General features: G+C 45.3%; 1 protein-coding gene across 1 annotated transcript in view; it reads right to left on the bottom strand.

Moving 5' to 3' along the window:
• LOC145357389 (uncharacterized) overlaps positions 1-22,862 on the bottom strand; it is a 160,690-nt gene that overhangs the window by 100,189 nt on the left and 37,639 nt on the right. Inside the window, exons 8-9 of the mRNA XM_080210708.1 lie at positions 16,865-16,939; positions 3,551-3,690 (exon numbers count right to left, since the gene is read on the bottom strand). Of these exons, the coding sequence (XP_080066834.1) occupies positions 3,551-3,690; positions 16,865-16,939 (215 nt within the window). The remainder of the gene's footprint in view (positions 1-3,550; positions 3,691-16,864; positions 16,940-22,862) is intronic.

The raw sequence follows: 22,862 nt of genomic DNA, 5'->3' as shown, positions 1-22,862 counted from the left end.
CTGCCTTGTTCTGTTTTCTGAACTTTCAAATGGTCAATGCTTCAGGGGAGGCAAAAGAAAACCTTTTAATGACACTGAAGCTTTTTTTTGAAGCACAGCAGCATTGATATTAATGACTGCATGATGCATACTACCGATTGTTGAAAACTGCGACGATCTGTCCGTCAAGCTGCATCATGCTTTGAACCCAACTGATTTAATAAGGAGGCAGAATTCCAGCAGTGAAGGAGAGAGAAATAGAGGAAATCTTGCATGCCAAATCTCACTACCTCATGAAACATCCTGCCCCATGTGCCCAAAAATCTGTGGGTCAAGAATCAGCCTGTTCAATCAAATGAAGACCCATGGCAAAAATCTGCAATCCTAAGTAGACATCATCCTTGAATTGAGGGATAGGTGATGATGAGTCTGTGTCCACAAATCCACTTTATTTTTCTATTGGTCAAAAGGTTTGAATTTAGATAACATTGATGGGAAATCATATCCTGACAATTTACACTTTGTTTCAATCATTCTTTACCAAAGTAACTCAGATTACACTATTGTGTTTGTAAAATAAAACCTCAGTTTCCAATATTCACCTTTAGGTAACCATTCTCTCCTACCATGTTAATTGGATCCTGTGATACTCCATAAGTCTGTGGGGAAATCACTGATTGATCTCTGTGTGGGACTCGTTGAGTATGAGATGCCTTGGTAACAGGCAGTGGCCTACCCAACTGGAACTCATTACCTGAACCTTTCAGAAAGAAGGCCCGGTATTGGGCCTGCTGAACAATAGTCCCAGGCAGGGACTAGTGTGTGTACACCATAGTTGTGGTTTTGCTTTGCATTCTGAAATAAACTATGTTTCTTTCCAGTTGGGCTTCGTTACCGATCCCAAGCCAGACGTGAAGAATGAAACTGGGTATGAACCCTTTGCTCGATAATAGGTTTAACTAAGGGATGCAGCATTACATATGTCTTCTATGTACTCTTCAACCCCACTGTCCCAGCAATCTTTATTTGTGAATATTCCAGGTACTTAATGAAACAATGTCTTTCACGTGTGTATCACAACAATATAAACAAGCATAACATTAAAACTGATACTTTGCCCACTTTTTTAAAGTGACATATTGCATCGAATGCAATTCAGTGAAGTTAACGTTTATTAGTATCACAAGTAGGCTTACATTCACATTGCAATGAAGTTACTGTGAAAATCCCCTTGTCACCACACTCTGGCGTCTGTTCAGGTACACTAAGGGAGAACCTCCTATGGCTGATTCACCTAACGTGCACATCTTTGGACTCAGAGAAAACCCCAGCACCCGGCGGAAACCTACACAGATAGTGAAAATGTGCAATCTCCACACAGACAGTTACCCAGCTCGGAATCGAACACCCTGGTACTGTGAGGCAGCAGTCATAACCACCGTGCCACCTGTAGCAGTAAAGTTCTGAAGACAGAGGGTAGCAGTAAAAGGTGCATTTCTGAATGGAGGGCTGTGACTAGCGGTGCTTCTCAGGGATTAGTACTAGACCTTTGCTGTTTGTAATATATATAAATGATTTGGAGGAAAATGTAACTAGATTGGTTCGTAAGTTTGCGGATGACACAAAGATTGGTGGATTTGCGGGTAGCGATGAGGACCATCAGAGGATACAGCAGGATACGGATCAGTTGGAGACTTGGGTGGAGAGTTAGCAGATGGACTTTAATCCAGACAATTGTGAGGTGATGCATTTTGGAAGGTCTAATACAGATAGGAAATATACAGTAAATGGCAGAACACTTTGAAGTATTGATAGCAAAAGGGATCTGGGTGTACAGGTACACAGGTCACTGAAAGTGGCAATGCAGGTGGAAAAGGTAGTCAAGATGGCATATGGCATGCTTGCCTTCATGTGGTGGGTATGCCGGCGTTGGACTGGCGTAAACACAGTAAAAAGTCTGACAACACCAGGTTTTAGTCCAACCTATTTATTTGGTAATATTCTCATAAGCTTTCGAGGGGTTACCCTCTTCGTCAGGTGAATGGAGAGTTCTGGCCTCAGACAGAGCATATAAAGCACAGACAGTTTAGAGATTACTGATTAAAATGCGAATCCTTACACCTAACCTGCTGTTCAAGACCTGAAGTGGCTGACAATGTGAGTGGTAGGAGCACTGATCACAGTTTAAAGAGATGTGTATTGTCTCCAGACAGTACAGTAAGTGAGGTTTTGCAAACCCAGGCAAGTCACGGGGGTTACAGATAGTGCGACATGAACCCAAGATCCCTGTTGAGACCGTCCTCATGTGTGCGGAACTTGGCTATCAGTCTCTGCTCAGCGACTCTGCGCTGTCGTGTGTTGTGAAGGCCGCCTTGGAGAATGCTTACCCGAAGGTCAGAGGCTGAATGCCCGCGAACACTTCAGTGGTCACGGGCATTCAGCCTCTGACCTTCGGGTAAGCATTCTCCAAGGCGGCCTTCACAACACACGACAGCGCAGAGTCGCTGAGCAGAGACTGATAGCCAAGTTCCGCACACATGAGGACGGTCTCAACAGGGATCTTGGGTTCATGTCGCACTATCTGTAACCCCCGTGACTTGCCTGGGTTTGCAAAACCTCACTTACTGTACTGTCTGGAGACAATACACATCTCTTTAAACTGTGATCAGTGCTCCTACCACTCACATTGTCAGCCACTTCAGGTCTTGAACAGCAGGTTAGGTGTAAGGATTCGCATTTTAATCAGTAATCTCTAAACTGTCTGTGCTTTATATGCTCTGTCTGAGGCCAGAACTCTCCATTCACCTGACGAAGAGGGTAACCCCTCGAAAGCTTGTGAGAATATTATCAAATAAATAGGTTGGACTAAAACCTGGTGTTGTCAGACTTTTTACTATGCTTGCCTTCATCAGCCGGGGTATTGAGTTTAAACATTGGCAAGTGACGTTGCAGCTTTATAGAACCTAAATTAGGCTGCACTTGGAATACAGCGTTCCATTCTAGTCGCCAAACTACCAGAAGAATGTGAAGGCTTTGGAGAGGGTACAGAAAAGATTTACCAGGATGTTGCCTGGTAAGGAGGGCATTAGCTATGAGGAGAGGTTGGAGAAACTTGGTTTGTTCTCACTGGAGCGATTGAGGTTGAGAGGAGACCTGACAGAAGTCTACAAGATTATGAGAGGCATGGACAGAGTGAATAGTCAGAAGCTTTTTCCCAGGGTGAAAGAGTCAATTACTAGGGGGACATAGACTTAAGGTGCGAAGGGCAAGGCTTAAAGGAGATGTATGAGACAGATTTTTTTACACAGAGAATAATGGGTGCCTGGAACCCATTGTCAGAGGAGGTAGTGGAAGCGGATACAGTAGTGATTTTTAAAGGGGATCTTGACAAGTACATGAATGGGATGGGAATAGAGGGATATGGTCCCTGGAGGAGTAGGGGGTTTTAGTTAAATCAGGCAGCATGGTCAGTGCAGGCTTGGAGGGCCGAAGGGCCTGGTCCTGTGCAGTAATTTTCTTTGTTCTTTGTTATCACTGTGTAACAACTGGGCAACAAAAGGGTGACTCTTACCATTTTACACATTTGTAGATGTGCTCGTAGCAAATGAAGAAAGGCCACGCAGAATGCTGGAATACAGTTGTAGGAAGGCTGTCCCAGGCCGATAATGTACTGATCCCAGATGTACAACACTGTTTCCATGGTCAGGTATCCTATCAAAACAACAGGATCTCTCAAGTTCCTGATCTGTGAATACTGGAACACTTTATTAATAAAACGGTTAAATGAAGGCCATTTTGTGATGGACATTGTTCTCATTGATCGTCGGGGCAAGCAGAGACGAGCGATTTGTGGCACGAGTGTGAAGGTAAGCGATTGACTTTTTGTCTTAGTTGTACGCAGGGTTTCATAGAACATAGAACACCAGAGCACAAACAGGCCCTTCGGCCCACAAGTTGCACCGATCACATCAACACCTACCAAGCCATAGAACTATCTGTAACTCCCAATCCCATTAAATCCCATATACTCATCCAGAAGTCTTTTAAAAGACCCCAGCAAGTTCACCTCTACCACCACCGATGGCAGCCAATTCCACTCACTCACCACCCTCTGAGTGAAAAACTTACCCCAACATCTCCTCTGTACTTGCTTCCCAGCACCTTAAACTTGTGTCCTCTCATAGCGACCATTTCAGCCCTGGGAAATAGCCTCCGAGAATCCACCCTATCTATACCTCTCAACATTTTATCAACCTCTATCAGGTTGCCTCTCAACCTTCGTCTCTCCAGGGAGAAGAGACCTAGCTCCCTCAACCTAACTTCATAAGGCATGCCTCCCAATCCAGGCAACATCCTTGTAGATCTCCTCTGCATCCTCTCAATGGCTTCCACATCCTTCCTGTAGTGAGGCAACTAAAAAAGATCTCTTTTTTCCCCATGAGTTTTTTAACAGTAAAGTGGAAGTAGGCCGAGAGGTGACCTGGGAAGGTTTTGTTAGCGTGCGAGGTTTAAAAAGCAGGCCGCACTATACAGTGGGCAGCATCAGTAGTGGGCAGCGAAGTGAGCAAGTAGCAGAGTGAGAGCTAAAGGGCTTTGGCTCAACGGACGTAGGCGGAAACGGGCAAGGCAGGGTAGGTTTAATTCTTAGTTTTTTTCCTGTGGAATTTGAAGAAAAGGGGAATTATGAGTGTGAGACCAGTTTGTTGTTCTCAGCGTCAGATGTGGGAGGTCCTGGAGTCTCCTAGCTTCCTGGACGTCCATATTTGCACTGGATGCGTTGAGCTGTGGCTCTTAAGGGACCGTGTTAGGGAATTGGAGCTGCAGCTCAATGACCTTCGTCTGGTCAGGGAGAACGAGGAGGTGACAGATAGCAGGTGGGCACACCGGGGCCATGGGAGGTAGGCAAGTGGGTCATGGTTAGGAAGGGGAAAGGTCAGGTGCTAGAGAGTACCCCAGTGGCTGTGCCCCTTAACAATAAGTACTCCTGTTTGAGTACTGTTGTGGGGGCAGCCTACCTGGTGGAAGAAGGACTAGTCATGCCTCAAGCGTGGAGTCCGGCCCCGTAGCTCAGAAGGGTAAGGATAGGCGGAGGAAAGCCGTAGTGATAGGGGACTCTACAGTGAGGTCGGACAGGCGAGTTTGTGGAGGCAGTCGAGAAACTCGAATGGTAGTTTGCCTCCCTGGTGCCGGGATCCGGATGTTTCTGATCTCATCCAAGATATCCTGAAGTGGGAGGGAGAGGAGCCAGAGGTTGTGGTACATACTGGTACCACTGGCATAGGTAGGAAAAGGGAAGGGGTCATGAAAAGAGAATACAGGGAGTTAGGTAAAGAGTTGAGAAGAAGGAAAGCAAAGGTAGTAATCTTGGGATTGCTGCCTGTGTCACGAGACAGCGAGTGTAGGAATGGAAAGAGGTGGAGGATAAATGCGTGGCTGAGTGATTGGAGCAGGGGGCAGGGATTCAAGATCATTGGGACCTTTTTAGGGGCAGGTGTGACCTGTACAAAAAGGACAGGTTGCACTTGAATCCTAAGAGGACCAATATCCTGGCCGGGAGGTTTGCTAAGGCTACTGGAGAGAGCTTAAACTAGAATGGTTGGGGGGTGGGATCAAAATGAAGTGACTGGGAGAGAGGAGGTTAGCTCACAAATAGAGAGAGCTTGTCGACAGTGAGAAAGGGAGGATAGGCAGGTGATAGAGAAGGGGAGTGCTCAGACTGAAGGTTTGAGATGTATCTATTTTAACACAAGGAGTGTTGTGAACAAAGTGGATGAGCTTAGAGCGTGGATCACTACTTGGAAATGTGATGTGGTGGCCATTGCAAATACTTGATGACTCAGGGACAGGACTGGTTAATTCAAGAGCCAGGTTTCAAATGTTTCAGAAGGGACAGGGAGGGAGGAAAAAGAGGTGGGGGAGTTGCATTGTTGATCAGAGATAGTGTCATGGCTGTAGAAAAGTGGATGCCATGGAGGGATTGTCTACGGAGTCTCTGTGGGTGGAGGTTCGGAACAGGGAGGGATCATTAATTTTTCTATAGGTCGCCCAATAGTAACAGGGATGTTGAGGAACAGATAGGGAAACAAATTCTGGAAAGATATAATAATGAGTTGTTGTGATGGGAGATTTTAATTTCCCAAATATTGATTGGAATCTCCCTAAGGCAAGGGATTTAGATGGGGAGGAGTTTGTTAGGTGTGTTCAGGAAGGTGTCCTGACATAATATGCGGATAAGCCTACAAGAGGAGAGGCTGTACTTGATTTGGTACTGGGAAACGAACCTGGACAGGTGTCTGATCTCTCAGTGGGACAGCATTTTGGGGATAACGATCATAACTCTATTGCCTTTACATTGGCATTGGAGAGAGATAGGATAAGACAAACTAGGAAAGTGTTTAATTGTAGTAAAAGGAATTATGAGGCTATCGGGCAGGAAATTAGAGGCATAATTTGGAAAGAGGTTTTCTCAGAAAATGTACAGAAGAAATGTGGCAAATTTTCAAGGAATATTTGTCTGGCGTTCTGTACACCAACGTTCCAATGAGACAGGTAAGTTATGGTAGGCTAAAGGAACCATGGTGCATGAAAGCTGTAATGAATTTAGTCAAGAAGAAAAGAAAAGCTTACAAAAGGTTCAGTGAGCTAGGTAATGCTAGAGATCTGGAAGAGTATACAGTTAGTAGGATGGAACTTAAAAAGCAAATTAGGAGAGCCAGAAGGGGTCATGAGAAGGCCCTGGCAGGTAGGATTAAGGAAAACCCCAAGGCATTCTACAAGTATGTGAAGAGCAAGAGGATAAGACGTGAAGGAGTAGGACTTATCAAGTGTGATGGTGGGAAAGTTTGTATAGAACCGATAGAAATAGCAGAGATACCCAATGAATACTTTACTTCAGTATTCACAGTGGAAGAGGATCTTGGTGGTTGTAGTGCAGACTTGCAGCAGACTGAAAAGCTTGAGCATGTAGACATTAAGAAAAAAGATGTGTTGGAACTTTTGAAAAGCATCAAGTTAGATAAGTCACTGGGACCAGGTGGGACATACCCCAGGTTACTGTGGGAGGCGAGGGAAGAGATTGCTGAGCCTCTGGCGATGATCTTTGCATCATCAATGGAGACGGGAGTGGATCCAGAGGATTGCGGATGTGGTTCCTTTATTCAAGAAGGAGAGAAGAGATAGCCCTGGAAATTATAGACCAGTGAGTCTAACCTCAGTGGTTGGTAAGATGATGCAGAAGATCCTGAGAGGCAGGATTTATGAACATTTGGAGAGGTATAGTATGATCAAGAATAGTCAGCACGGCTTTGTCAAAGGCAGATCATACCTTACAAGCCTGACTAAATTTTTAGAGAATGTGTCTAAACAAATTGACAAAGGAAAAGTAGTAGATGTGGTTTATATGGACTTCAGCAAGGCATTTGATAAGGTGCCCCATGCAAGGCTTATTGAGAAAGTGAGGGGGCATGGATTCAAGGAGACGTTACTTTGTGGATCCAGAACTGGCTTGCCCACAGAAGGCAAAGAGTGGTCGTAGATGGGTCTTTTTCTGCATGGAGGTCGGTCACCAGTGGAGTGCCTCAGGGATCTGTTCTGGGACCCTTGCCCTTTGTGATTTTTATAAATGACCTGGGTGAGGAAGTGGAGGGATGGGTTGGTAAGTTTGCTGATGTCACAAAGGTTGGAGGTACATAGAACACTACAGTACAAACAGGCCCATCGGCCCACAAGTTGTGCCGATCACATCTATACCTACCAAGCCATAGAACTATCTGTAACTCCCAGTCCCATTAGATCCCATACACTCATCCAGAAGTCTTTTAAAAGACCCCAGCGAGTTTGTCTCTACCACCACTGACGGCAGCTGACTCCACTCGCTCACCACCCTCTGAGTGAAAAACTTATCCCTGACATCTCCTCTGTACTTGCTTCCCAGCACCTTAAACCTGTGTCCTCTCACAGTGACTATTTCAGCCCTGGGAAATAGCCTCTGAGAATCCACCCTATCTATTCCTCCCAACATTTTATAAACCTCTATCAGGTTGCCTCTCAATCTTTGTCTCTCCAGGGAGAAGAGACCTAGCTCCTGCAACGTATCTTCATAAGGCACGCCTCCCAATCCAGGCAACATCCTTGTAAATCTCCTCTGCACCCTCTCAATAGCTTCCACATCCTTCCTGTAGTGAGGCGACCAGAACTGCGCACAGTACTCCAAGTGGGGTCTGACAAGGGTCCTATAAAGGTGTTGTGGATAGTGTGGAGGGATGTCAGAAGTTGCAGCGAGACATTGATAGGATGCAAGACTGGGCAGAGAACTGACAGATGGACTTCAACCCAGATAATTGTGTGGTGATTCATTTTGGCAGGTCAAATAAGATGACAGATTATAATATTAAGGGTAAGACTCTTAGCATGTGGAAGATCAGAAGGATCTTGGGGTCTGGGTTCATAGGATGCTCAAAGCAGCTTTGCAGGTAGAGGCTGTGGTTAAGAAGGTGTATGGTGTACTGGCATTCATCGAGCAAGGAATTGAGTTTAGGGGTCGGGAGCTAATGCTGCAGCTGTATAAGACCCTGGTCAGACCCCACTTGGAGTACTGTGCTCAGTTCTGGTCGCCTCATTACAGAAACGATGTGGAAGCCATAGAAAGGGCGCAGAGGAGATTTACAAGGACGTTGCCTAGATTGAGTGGCATGCCTTTTGAGGATAGGTTGAGAGAGCTCGTTTTTTTTCTCCTTGGTGAGACAAAAGATGAGGAGTGACCTGATAGAGGTGTATAAGATGATGAGAGGTATTGATCAACTGGATTCTCAGAGGGTTTTTCCCAGGTCTGAAATGGTTGCCACAAGAGGACACAGGTTTAGGGTGCTAGAGAGTAGGTACAGAGGAGATGTCAGGGGTGAGTTTTTCACTCAGAGGGCAGCGGGTGCGTGGAATCGGCTGCCGTCGGTGGTGGCGGAGGCGGATTCGATAGGGTCTTTTAAGAGACTTTTGGATAAGTACATGGAATTTAGTAAGATCAAGGGTGCGGAGGGTGTGGAGAGTCTGCAGAAGGATCTAGATAGGCTGGGCGAATGGGCCAGGAAATGACAAATGGAATTTAATGTTGGCAAGTGTGAGGTGGTCCACTTTGGTAGGAAGAATGGTAGGAAGGACTATTACTTACGTGGCGAAAAACTGCAGCAGGCGACGGTGCAGAGGGACCTCGGGGTCCTTGTGCATGAGTCGCAAAAACCCAGCTTGCAGGTGCAGCAGGTGGTCAGGAAGGCGAATGGGATGCTGGCCTTCATAGCGAGGGGGATTGCATATAAAAGTAGGGAGGTCTTGCTGCAGCTGTATAGGGCACTGGTGAGGCCGCAGCTGGAGTACTGTGTGCAGTTTTGGGCGCCGCACCTGCGCAAAGATATTTTGGCCCTGGAGGGAGTGCAGAGGAGGTTTACTAGGCTGATACCGGAGTTGAGGGGGTTGAGCTATGAGGAGAGGCTGAATAAACTAGGCTTGTACTCGCTAGAGTTTAGAAGAATGAGGGGAGATCTCATTGAGACGTATAAGATGATGAATGGGATGGATAGGATAGAGGTGGAGAGACTCTTCCCGCTCAAAAAAGACAGTAGGACTAGGGGGTACAGCCTCAAGATAAAGGGGAGGCGGTTTAGAACGGAGTTGAGGAGGAACTTCTTCACTCAAAGGGTGGTGAATCTCTGGAATTCTCTGCCCGTTGAAGTGGTGGAGGCTGCCTCGCTAAATATTTTTAAGAAGCGGGTTGATGGGTTTTTGATAAGAGAGGGGATTAAGGGTTACGGGGAGAGGGCGGGAAAGTGGAACTGAGCCACAACAGATCAGCCATGATCTTATTGAACGGCGGGGCAGGCTCGAAGGGCTAGATGGTCTACTCCTGCTCCTATTTCTTATGTTCTTATGTTATAGGTATGCCTAGCAGGTAGGGACATATTCGACGCAACTTGTGGGCCGAAGGGCCTGTTTGTGCTGTAGCTTTTCTATGTTTCTATGACATTAAATGAGGACAAGATCAAAGGCAAAAATAACAAAATTAGAGGACTGTTTCTAAATGAATATATTCATTCATGGAACGTGACGTCACTGACTAGATAAGCATTTATTTTCCACTCTTGCTGGTGAGAAAGTGGTGAGCTGCCCTCTTGAACCGCTGCAGTTCATGTGTCCTAGGAACATACACAGTTGCTGATTGATACCAGGGAAATTTGGTACCTAAGTAAGCAATGTCTGCTGACATCATTGAGGCCTTTTGGTGCCTGGTGGGACTGGGGTGTGGAGTGTGTTATTAACCCTGTTAATTACATTTTGTTTTGATATCTTAAGTTTCCTTTGAGATTCTGTTTACTGTGATGCAGTATCCGATTAAGGAGCTGCACTTTAATTTATCTGTTTATTTACTTTATTCAATTAATGAAAAGAAGCACAATACTGTCAGCAAAGGAGTTTCAAGATAAAGCAATGGCAATATCAAGTCAAGTCAGAATGATGTGCGTCTTACAGGAAAACTTGCAGGATGTGATGTTCTCATTCATCTGCTGCCCTATCTTTCTAGGTGGCAAAGGTTGTGGATTTGTTAGGTGCCAGTAAAGAAGCCTTGGTGAGTTGTTGCAATGTCCTTTGTAGATAGCACACACTGCTGCCACTGTAAAGGAAGTGAATGTTGAGGGTGTTGGATGGAGTGCCAATCAGACAAACTGCTTTGTCATGGATAGTGCTGAGCTTTGAGTGTTACTGGAGTGCACTCATCCAGGCAAATGCAAAGTATTCCATCAAGCTCCTCACTTGTGCATTGTCAGCAGTGAATGGGTTTTGGGGAATCAGGAGGTAAGTTATTCAACTCAGAATTCCCAGTCTCTGACCTGCTCCTGCAGCCACAGTATTTTTATGGCTCAGTTTCTGCTCAATAGTAACCTCCAGGATGTTAAGAACAAAGAACAAAGAACAAAGAAAATTACAGCACAGGAACAAGCCCTTCAGCCCTCCAGGCCTGCACTGACCATTCTGCTCAACTTAACTAAAACCCTCTTCCCTTCCGGGGACCATATCCCTCTATTCCCATTCTATTCCAGACACACACTACTCTGTAAAAAAAATCTGCCTCGTACATTTCCTTTAAACCTTGCCCCTCGCACTTTAAACCAATGGCCCCTAGTAATTGACTCTTCTTCCACCCTGGGAAAAAGCTTCTGACTCTCCACTCTGTCCATGCCTTGAGAACAAACCAAGTTTCTCCAACCTCTCCTCATAGCTAATGCTCTCCATACCAGGCAACATCCTGGTAAATCTTTTCTGTACCCTCTCCAAAGCCTCCTCATCCTTCTGGTTGTGTGGCGACCAGAATTGAACACTATATCACAAGTCATGACTAACTAAAGTTCTATAAAGCTGCAATACGAGTTGCCAATGTTTAAACTCAATATCCCGGCCGATGAAGGCAAACATGCCATATGCCTTCTTGACTACCTTCTCCACCTGCATTGCCACTTTCAGTGACCTGTGTACCTATAGACCCAGATCCCTTTGCCTATCAATACTCCTAAGGGGGGTTCTGCTATATACTGTATATTTCCTATCTGTATTAGACCTTCCAAAATGCATTATCTCACATTTGTCTGGATTAAACTCTGTCTGCCATCTCTCCACCCAAGTCTCCAACTGATCTTTATCCTGTTTTATCATCGCTATTCGCAAATGCACCAACCTTTGCATTGTCTGCAAACTTACTAATCAATCCAGTTACATTTTGTTCCAAATCACTTAGATATGTTACAAACAGCAAAGTTCCCAGCACTGATCCCTGTGGAACAGCACTTGTCACAGCCTTCCATTCAGAAACACGCCCTTCTACTGCTACCCTCTGTCTTCTTTGACCAAGCAGTTTTGTATCCACCTTGCCAGCTCACCTCTGATCCCATGCGACTTCGTCTTCTGCATCAGTCTGCCATGAGGGACCTTGTCAAAGGTCTTACTGAAGTCCACGTAGACAACATCCACTGCATTACCCTCAATCATCTTTGTCACTTCCACAAAAGACTCAATCAAGTTCGTGAGACATGACCTCCCCTTTACAAAAGTATGTTGCCTCTCACTAATATGTCCATTTATTTCCAACAGGGAATAAAGCCTGTCTCGAAGAATCCTCTCCAATAATTTCCTTACCACTGCTGTAAAGTCCACTGGCCTGTAATTATCTGGATTATCTTTGCTACTGTTTTTAAACGGAGGAACAACATTGGCAATTCTCCAATCTCCCAGGATTCAATAATAATCCTGTAATTAAATGTCAAGGCAAATGATTAGAATCTCTCTTGTTGAAGATGGTCATTGCCTGGAACTTATTTGGCACCAATGTCACTTGCCACTTATCAGCCCAAACTTGAATATTATCCAGCGATTGCTGCGGATGGATACAAACTGCTTCAGTATCTGAGGATTCACAAATGGTGCTGAACATTGTGCAGAGAACATCCCCATTCCTGACCTTATTATAAGTCATTGATGAAACAGCTGACAAAGATAGGAACAAGGACATAATCCTGAATATTTCCGACAGCAGGGTCCTGAGTCTGAGATGACTGACCTCCGATAACCACAGCCATCTTCTTTTGTGCTAGGTATGACTCCAGCCGCTGTAGGATTTTTTTTCAGATTTCAATTGATTTCAGTTTTGCTAGGGTTCCGAGTTAAGGTCCGAAGTGTGGTCAAATGCACCTCAATGCCAACAGCAGTCATTCTCACCTCATCTCTTGAGTTCATCTCTTTTGTCCATTGTGATGCTACTGTGCCTTTAAGAAATATAGTTTAATCATGTTTCTCTGCAGGTTGTTTAGCAGTCCCTGGGATTTAGTTGGAGCCATGTTGTCTGTAGCCAGTGTCCAGCATGGCGGCACAGCGGTTAGCATCGCTGCCTCACTACAGCAGGAACCTGGGTTCAATTCCCGGCTTGAGTCACCGTCTGTATGAAGGTGCACATTTTCCCTGTGTCTACGAGTTTCCTCTGGATGCTCTGGTTTCCTCCCAAAATGGGTGCTATTCAGATTGGCGGTTGGTGACTAGTGGAGTGCCCCAGGGATCGGCGCTGGGGCCTCAGCTATTTACCATTTATATAGATGATCTGGAGGAGGGAACCGAGTGTATGGTGTCGAAATTTGCTGATGACACCAAGATTGGTGGAATGGCAAATTGCGCGGAGGGTGTGGAAAGTCTGCAGAGGGATCTAGATAGGCTGGGCGAATGGGCCAGGAACTGGCAAATGGAATTTAATGTCGGCAAGTGTGAAGTTGTCCACTTTGGTAGGAATAATGGTAGGAAAGACTATTACTTACTTGGCGAAAAACTGCAGCATGCTACGGTGCAGAAGGATCTCAGGGTCCTTGTGCATGAGTCACAAAAACCCAGCCTGCAGGTGCAGCAGGTGGTCAGGAAGGCGAATGGGATGCTGGCCTTCATAGCGAGGGGGATTGAATATAAAAGTAGGGAGGTCTTGCTGCAACTTTACAGGGCACTGGCGAGGCCGCAACTGGAGTACTGTGTGCAGTTTTGGTCGCCGCAGTTACGCGAGGATATTTTGGCCTTGGAGGGAGTGCAGAGGAGGTTTACTAGGCTGATACCGGAGTTGAGGGGGTTGAACTATGAGGAGAGGCTGAATAAACTAGGCTTGTACTCATTAGAGTTTAGAAGAATGAGGGGAGATTTCATTGAGACATATAAGATGATGAATGGGATGGATAGGATAGAGGTGGAGAGGCTCTTCCCGCTTAGAAAGGACAGTAGGACTAGAGGTCACAGCCTCAAGATAAGGGGGGGGGGGCAGTTTAGAACAGAGTTGAGGAGGAACTTCTTCACTCAAAGGGTGGTGAATCTCTGGAATTCTCTGCCCGTTGAAGTGGTGGAGGCTGCCTCGCTAAGTATATTTAAGACGCGGGTAGATAGGTTTTTGATAGGCAAGGGGATTAAGGGTTATGGGGAGAAGGTGGGAAAGTGGAACTGAGCCACGACAGATCAGCCATGATCTTATTGAATGGCGGGACACGCTCGAAGGGCTAGATGGCCTACTCCTGCTCTTATGTTCTTATGGAGGGTGGGGACATTTGTGCAGCCTCCTCCTCCTTTTAAGCTGTTTAATTGTCCACCATCATTCACATCTGGATGTGGCAGGTCTGCAGAGCTTAGATCTGATGTATTGATTGTGGGATCACTTATCTGCCAATGCTAGCTGCCTTTGCTGTCCTGTGTTGTAGCTTCACCAGACACCTCAGATGGAATTTTCCCTACATTTGGCAGAGTGGAAAAAACAGTGTTGAAGCCACTGGTATTCTCCATCATATCATTGGGAACATTGACGGAAAACAAAATGGCAAGGGGTGTGTCCCACAATATGACGCTGGCAGGGAGGGTAACTTTGTTTCTTTTAAAGATTGAACACTATTTTTAACCAATCTGACTGCGATCACCACGCCTCGGAATTTCTGGCCCATTTATTAACTCCTTCTTTCTCTACACTGATGCTGCCTGACCTACATAAGAACTAAGAGCAGATATAGGCCATCTGGCCCCTCAAGCCTGCTCCGCCATTCAATAAGATCATGGCTGACCTTTTCATGTTCTCAGCTCCACTTACTTGCTCACCATAACCCTTGACTCCTTTACTGTTCAAAAATTTATCTATCCTTGCCTTAAAAACATTTAATGAGGTAGCCTCAACTGTTTCATCCGCTGAATATTACTAGCGTTCTTTGTTTCTACTTCAGACTTCAGCCACCTGCAGTATTTTGGTCTTGTATTTCAAAGCTTGGCTGCATGTTCAGATGGACTCATTTTCCTCTTAACATACAAAGTACAAGTTTGAAGAAAATAAAAATATTTACTGTAAGCAAATGACTGTCAAATACATAAGCTAGACAATAGTTAATAAATTGTATCAAATCTATTTTTTGTTCCAATATATTTCATGACAAGAGAGAGTTGCGTATTGCTATAAATGGCATGCCTTAGATATCAGGTCATGACAGACAGCCGAGAATTTAATTTAATATGAAGCTCTAAATGAAATTATTAGCATGGTGCACAAATGCTTCCATTTGTGAGAAAATTTTCAGGAGGGAGAACAAGAAGTAAATTTGAAATCTTACAGAATGGTACATTAGCTGTAATTTTGTTAATTCTAATTGAACATAGAAACATAGAAGATAGGAGCAGGAAGAGGCCATTCTCCCCTGCGAGTCTGCATTCATCATGATCAAGGCTGATTGTCCAACTCAGTAGCTTAATCTGGCTTTCTCCCGATAACTTTTGACCCTGCTCGCCTCAAGTGTTACATCTAGTTGCCTCTTGGATACATTCACTGTTTTGGCACCAACTATTGAAGTGCTGCAGGGAGTGAGAATGTGAAACAACTGAATTAAGGTGAATGTTATGTAACTACCACAGGTTGCACTGCTCAGGGGAGGCAATGGCCTAGTGTTATTATCGCTAGTTTATTAATCCAGAATCTCGCCACAGCAGATGGTGAAATTTGAATTCAATAAAAAATATCTGGAATTAAGAATCCATTGATGACCATGAAACTACTGTCGATTGTCAGGAAAACCTATCTGATCCACTAATGTCCTTTAGGGAAGGAAATCTGCCATCCTTACCTATTCTGGCCTACATGTGACACAGTAAAAAGTCTCACAACACCAGGTTAAAGTTTGTAGAAACTTGATGTCTGTATCAATATGCGCGATCTTCTTGGAGATCCTCTCTGCTTGGAACCGGCAATTTGCGGTGTCGATGGTAGTCATGGTGTTGTGAGACTTTTTACTGTGTTTACCCCCGCCCAACGCCAGCATCTCCACATCATGACTACATGTGACTCCAGAGGCATGGCAATGAGGCCGACTCTCAACTGCCCACGGGCAACAATGGATGGACAATAAATGCAGTGTTTATTGCAAGTACAAATTCCATCTTTCCCGTGAAGATGAGCCGTTTGAGAGCACACAAAAGAAGCATAAATGTTGCTAACCCGGAGTTAGTCAATGATAGTGTTTCTGTCGCTGGACTAGGAATCCAGAAAGAGAACCAGGTTAATACACTGGGGCATGGGTTCAAATCCCATCATGGCAGTTAGTGGAATTTAAATTCAGTTAATAAAGTTTGGAAGGTAGCCTTGGTAATAGTGACTATGACAACCACCCTTAATTGTCATAAAGACTTATCTGATTCCCGAATGCTCTCTGTGGAAGAGAAGCCCTTACCTGGCTTGGCTCAAGATGATTCCAGACTCACAGCAATGTGGTTGACTCTTAACTGCCCTCCAAAATGTAATAAGCTATGATGTTCAAAGGGCAATTGGAGATGAGCAATAAATGCTGGCCTTACCAGTGATGCCTGCACCCACAGAAGAATAAAGATTGTTGAATATCAGGCAAGGCAGTACATATATACACCATAAGAAGTCTCACAACACCAGGTTAAAGTCCAACAGGTTTATTTTGTAGCAAAAGCCGCTAGTTTTTGGCCTTTACTGCTAGCTTTGGACTTTAACCTGGTGTTGTGAGCCTTAAAATTGTTTACCCCAGTGCTACGCCGACATCTCCACATCACAATATATATACCCACAGGGCAATCTGTGGAAGCAGGACTGTTATATACTGTATACTGCAAGTATGTTCACACAAAATATAACAACATATTGAAAGGGATCTTCCAGCCCTTACCAACAGCAGATCCCCCTGTGGCAGGTTGGCAATGCAAATTACTGTAGACACTGGTGAGACCAGAAGATCCTGCCATTGGCCAATGATGAGATACGTCCACTGTGCCAGAAATCACGCTATGGTGGCCTGAATATCCCACATATTAAAACTCAGCCTCCTGGGCTTACCTACAAAGAGAGCTTTGATCACTGGATGGAGAATGTTACGAAGTCCTCTCAATAATGCTTCCCGACATTGGTTGCCTAAACAAAAGTAAACAAAAATTCCTGAACTGTTTTCTGCCTCTAAACCGTATCTAGTTTGCTTTGCTCCTGTGCCAACTATCTTGCTGAGATAGTTACATGGTTGGCACTTACTCTTTTGTACCTTACCCTTGTTGCTATTAATCATGATCGAACAGTGGAGCAGACTCAATGGGCTGAATGGCCCAATTCTGTTCCTATATCTTATGCTCCCAATGCAGTCCCCTCTATGTTGGGGAGGCTAAATGCAGACTGAGTTACCACTTTTCAGAACACCTTTGCTCAGTCCACAACTTCCTGTTGCATGCCATTTGAACTCAGCACCTTGCTCTCATGTCCACTCTTGACCTCCTGCAATACTCTAGCGAAGCCCAGCGCAAGCTGGAGGAGCAGCAATTCATCTTCTGATTGGGTATGTTTCAGCTCAAGACTCAGCGTTGAGTTTGGCAATTTTAGATTTTGACCCGTGTCCTTCATAGAATCATACAAAAACTACAGCACAAACTGGCCCTTCGGCCCACAGGTCATGCCGATCATATCTCTATCTACTCAGCTTACCTATAACCTTCAATCCTATTAAGTCCCATGTACTCATCCAGAAGTCTCTTAAAAGACCCTATCGAATTTGCCTCCACCACCACCGACGGCAGCCAGTTCCACTCACCCACCACCCTCTGAGTAAAAAAATTACCCCTGACATCTCCTCTGTACCTACTCCCCAGCACCTTAAACCTGTGTCCTCTTGTGGCCGCCATTTCAGCCCTGGGAAATAGCCTCTGAAAATCCATCCGATCTATACCTCTCATCTTATACACCTCTATCAGGTCACCTCTCATCCTTCGTCTCTCCAAGGAGAAAATAATTGAGCTCTCTCAACCTAAGCTCATAAGGCATGCCACCCAATCCAGGCAACATCCTTGTAAATCTCCTCTGCACCCTTTCAACGGCTTCCACATCCTTCCTCTAATGAGGCAACTAGAACTGAGCACAGTACTCCAAGTGAGGTCTGACCAGGGTCTTATACAGCTGCAGCATTATCTCCTGACTCCTAAACTCAATTCCTCAATTGATGAAGGCCAGTACACCATACGCCTTCTTAACCACATCCCCTAGCTGCGAATCCGATTTGAGAGTCCTATGAACTCGGACCCCAATTTCCTTCTGATCTTCCACACTGCTAAGAGTCTTACCCTGAATATTATATTCCTTCATCCCATTTGACCTGCCAAAATGTACGAATACACATTTATCCGGGTTAAAGTCCATCTGCCATTTCTCCGCCCAGTCTTGCATCCTATGTCACGCTGCAACTTCTGACATCCCTCCACACCATCCACAACACCTCCGACCTTCGTGTCATCGGCAAACTTACGAACCTATCCCTCCACTTCCTCATCCAGGTCATTTATAAAAAGCACAAACAGCAAGTGTCCCAGAACAGATCCCTGGGGCACTCCACTGGTGACTGACCTCCATGCAGAAAAAGACCCACCTACAATCACTCTCCGCCTTCTGTGGGCAAGCCAGTTCTGAATCCACAAAGCAAAGTCCCCTTGGATCCCATGCCCCCTCTCTTTCTCAATAAGCCTTGCACGGGGGATTTTATCGAACACCTTGCTGAAGTCCACATAAACCACATCCAACGCTCTTCCTTCGTCAATGTGTTTAGTCACATTTTCAAAAAACTCAACCAGGCTTGTAAGACACGATCTGCCTTTAACAAAGCTATGCTGACTACTTTTGATCATTCTATACTTCTTTAAATGTTCATAAATCCTGTCTCTCAGGATCTATTCCATCAATTTACCCACCACTGAGGTTAGATTCATCGGATGATAATTTCCTGGGCTATCTCTATTCCCTTTCTTGAATATAGGAACCACATCCGCAATCCTTCCGGAACCTTTCCCATCTCCATCAATGACGCAAAAATCATCACCAGAAGCTCTGCAATCTGTTCCCTCGCCTCCCATAGTAACCTGGGGTACATCCCATCTGGTCCCAACTACTCATCTATCTTGATGCTTTTCAAAAGCTCCATCACATCCCCTTTCTTAATGTCTACATACTCAAGCTTTTCAGTCCACCGCAAGACTGCACTACAACCACCCAGATCCTTTTCCACTGTGAACACTGAGGTAAAGTATTCATTGAGCACCTCTGCTATTTCTACCGGTTCTCTGCAAACTTTCCCACCGTCACATTTTATAGGGCCTATTCCTTCACATCTCACCCTTTTACTCTTCACATATTTGTAGAACGCCTTAGGGTTTTCCTTAATCTTACCTGCCAAGGCCTTCTCATGACCCCTTCTGGCTCTCCTAATTTCCTTCTCAAGTTCCTTCCTACAAGCTGTATACTCCTCTAGATCCCTAACATTACCTAGCTCCCTGAATCTTTTGTACGCTTTTCTTTTCTTTTTGACTAGATTCGTTACAACTTTCGTGTACCACAGTTCCTGTAACCTACCAAAACCTTCCTGTCTCATTGGAACGTTGTTGTGCAGAACTCCAGACAAACATTCCTTGAAAATCTGCCACATAACTTCGGTACATTTCCCCGAGAATACCTCCTTCCAATTTACATCTCTAATTTCCTGCCTGATGGCTTCATGTTTCCCCTTACTCCAGATAAACACTTTCCTAGCTTGCCTGATCCTATCCCTCTCCAATGCTAGTGTAAAGGAGATAGAGTTATGATCACTATCCCCAAAATGCTCTCCCACAGAGATCTGACACCTGTCCAGGTTCATTACCCAATACCAGATCGAAGACAGCCTCTCCTCTTGTATGCTAATCCACATACCGTGTCAGGAAACCCTCCTGAACACACCTAACAAACTCCTCCCCATCCAAACCCCTTACCCTAGGGATTTTCCAATCGATATTTGGGAAATTAAAGTCTCCAATCACAACAACTCTGTTATTACTACATCTCTCCAGGATCTGTTTCCCTACCTGCTCTTCAACAACTCTTACTATTGGGCGGCCTATAGAACACACACCCAATAAAGTAATTGGCCCCTTCCTGTTCCAAACTTAGAGACTACGTAGACAATCCCTCCATGGCGTCCACCTTCTCTACAGCCATGACACTATCTCTGATCAACAGTGCCACTCCCCCACCTCTTTTGCCTCCCTCCCTGTCCCTCCTGAAACCCGGCACTTGAAGTATCCAGTCCTGTCCCAAAGTCGGAGGAGTTGTAGACAGTGAGGATGGATGTTACAGTTTGCAGAGGGACATAGATAAGCTGCAGAGCTGGGCTGAGAGATGGCAAATGGAGTTTAATGCGGAAAAGCGTGAGGTGATTCACTTTAGCAAGATTAACAGGAGTACAGAATATAGGGCTAATGGAAGAACTCTTGGTAGTATCGATGAGCAGGGAGATCTCTGTGTCCGTGTGCACAGATCCCTGAAAGCTGGCACCCAGGTTGATAGGGTTGTTAAGAAGGCGTACAGTGTATTAGCTTTTATTGGTAGAGGGATTGAACTTCGGAGCCGTGAGGTCATGTTGCAACTGTACAAAACTGTGGTGCGGCTGCACTTGGAGTATTGCGTACAGTTCTGGTCGCCGCATTATAAGAAAGATGTGGAGGCATTGGAAAGGGTGCAGACGAGGTTTACCAGGATGTTGCCTGGTATGGTGGGAAGGTCTTATGAGGAAAGGCTGACGGACTTGAGATTATTTTCGTTAGTGAGAAGAAGGTTAAGTGGCGACCTAATTGAGGCATACAAGATGATCAGAGGGTTAGACAGGGTGGACAGTGAGAGCCTTTTTCCTCGGATGGTGATGGCTATCACGAGGGGACATAGCTTTAAAGTGAGGGGTGGTAATTACAGGACGGATGTCAGAGGTAGGTTCTTTACTCAGAGGGTAGTAAGGGCGTGGAATGCCCTGCCTGCAGCAGTTGTAGACTCGCCAAATTTAAGGGTGTTCAAATGGTCAGTGGATAGGCATATGGATAACATTGGAATAGTTTAGGTTAGAGGGTCATTAGATTGGTTCCACTGGTCGGCGCAACATCGAGGGCCGAAGGGCCTGTACTGCGCTGTAATGCACTGTATTCTGTGTACTGTGTCCCTGAGACATCCAAGTCTCTGTAATGGCCACCACATCACATTCCCAAGCAGCGATCCATACTCTAAGCTCATCCACTTTGTTCACAACACTCCTAGCATTAAAATAGACACATCTCAAACCTTCGGTCTGAGCGCTCCCCTTCTCTGTCACTTGTCTATCCACCCACCTACACTGTCAACAATCCCTCTCTATTTGGGAGCTACCCTCCTCACTCCCGAACACTTCATTTTGATTCCATCCTCCCAACCATTCTAGTTTTAAGTCTCCCCAGTAGCCTTAGCCACCCTTCCTGCCAGGATATTAGTCCCCCTGGGATTCAAGTGCCACCCGTCCTTTTTGTACAGGTCACCCTTGCCACTAACGAAGTCCCAATGATCCAGCAACCTGAATCCCTGCCCCCTGCTCCAATCCCTCAGCCACGTATTCATCCTCCACCTCATTCCATTCTTGCTCTCTCTCATGGCACAGGCAGCGATCCTGAGATTACTACCTTTGCGTTCCTCCTTCTCAACTGTGTGCCTAACACCCATATTCTCTTTTCATGACCCCTTCCCTTTTCAGCGGTACCAATATGTACCATGACCTCTGGCTCCTCTCCCTCCCACTTCAGGGTTTCTGGGACGCACCCAGAAACATCCTGGATCCCAGCAGCAGGGAGGCATCTTAAACTCCTTTTTTAAAATATCCCATACATGCATTGCCTCAATGCATCCTCTACACCAGGCCATCTGCCTTTCATTTCAAGATTGCTACGTTTTGTTGCAATCTCTCAAAGCCACAGTTTAATATCTAACACATTCTCCCTCACTTCAGTTCTGACAAAGAGCAAAAAGGACTTGAAATGTTAACTCTGCTTTCTCTCCTTATGTATGTAGCCAGACCTACTGGCTGAGAACCTACTGTCTCACATACCCCGATTCCGGGGCAGGTGAGGTTCGCAGAACGGAAATCCTCACTGGCCTCGGGCGGGATTTTATGATTTTGCCCGAGTGAAGCCATCAAATCCCACCCACTGAGCTTTTCCAACATCCTCTGTTCTTGTTTCAGATTCCAGCATGCACAGTATTTCACTTATAACAGCATTGGACAACTTTGGCTGGAGAAAAACAAGAAACCTATAGGTAAAGTATTGCAGAGAGAGAGATTGACAATATATGGGAGCATGTTTTGTGCAACTTATATTCTGAGGCAATTGCCAAACCAGCATGAAGTTCCAAACAGGAGGTGGAAAACCTGGAGTGAGATTGTGGAAGCCATTCTTGACTAAAGAGTTCTTCAGTTTGGGAAGGCTTAATGTTATAGTTTGTGTCAATGAGGTGCCCATTTGAGGGACTTAGGAACCAGGTTTGTATTACACTAACTCTACTTTTTTATAAAAAGAGATTCACAGCATGGAAACAGGCCCTTTGACCCAACTTGCCCACGGTGTCTAGTTTTTACAACCAAGCTAGTCCCAATTGCCCATGTGTACATTTGCCCAATATCTCTTCTATACCCAGCCTTAATCATGTCACTGTCTAAATGTTTTGTAAAAGACAAAATTGTACCTGCCTCTACTACTATCTCTGGCAGCTCATTCCAGACACTCACCACCCTCTGTGTGAGAAATAATACTTGGCAGACTACAGTCCAGGTCTGTTTCTTTGGAAGGCTCTACCTCAACACCTTTGGAGAAAATCACCCAGATTCCCTGCTCCTCATCATTCTCCTGTGATCCCTGCAGGAAGCTGGGCAAAGGGGGAACTCAGTTAATTAAGAGGCTAGGCCCAGTTACGATGCCCTGTGGAGTCAGATGGTCTGCTGATAACACTTTGTCATCTGTAACTTTATTCAGTAGGTGTC

This window comes from Carcharhinus amblyrhynchos, chromosome 23 (genome assembly GCF_965287045.1).
Source record: "Carcharhinus amblyrhynchos chromosome 23, sCarAmb.v2.hapA, whole genome shotgun sequence".
In the NCBI taxonomy this organism is placed as follows: domain Eukaryota; kingdom Metazoa; phylum Chordata; class Chondrichthyes; order Carcharhiniformes; family Carcharhinidae; genus Carcharhinus; species Carcharhinus amblyrhynchos.
Note: the sequence above shows the minus strand (reverse complement) of the source record. Positions and strands in the feature narration are given on the sequence as shown.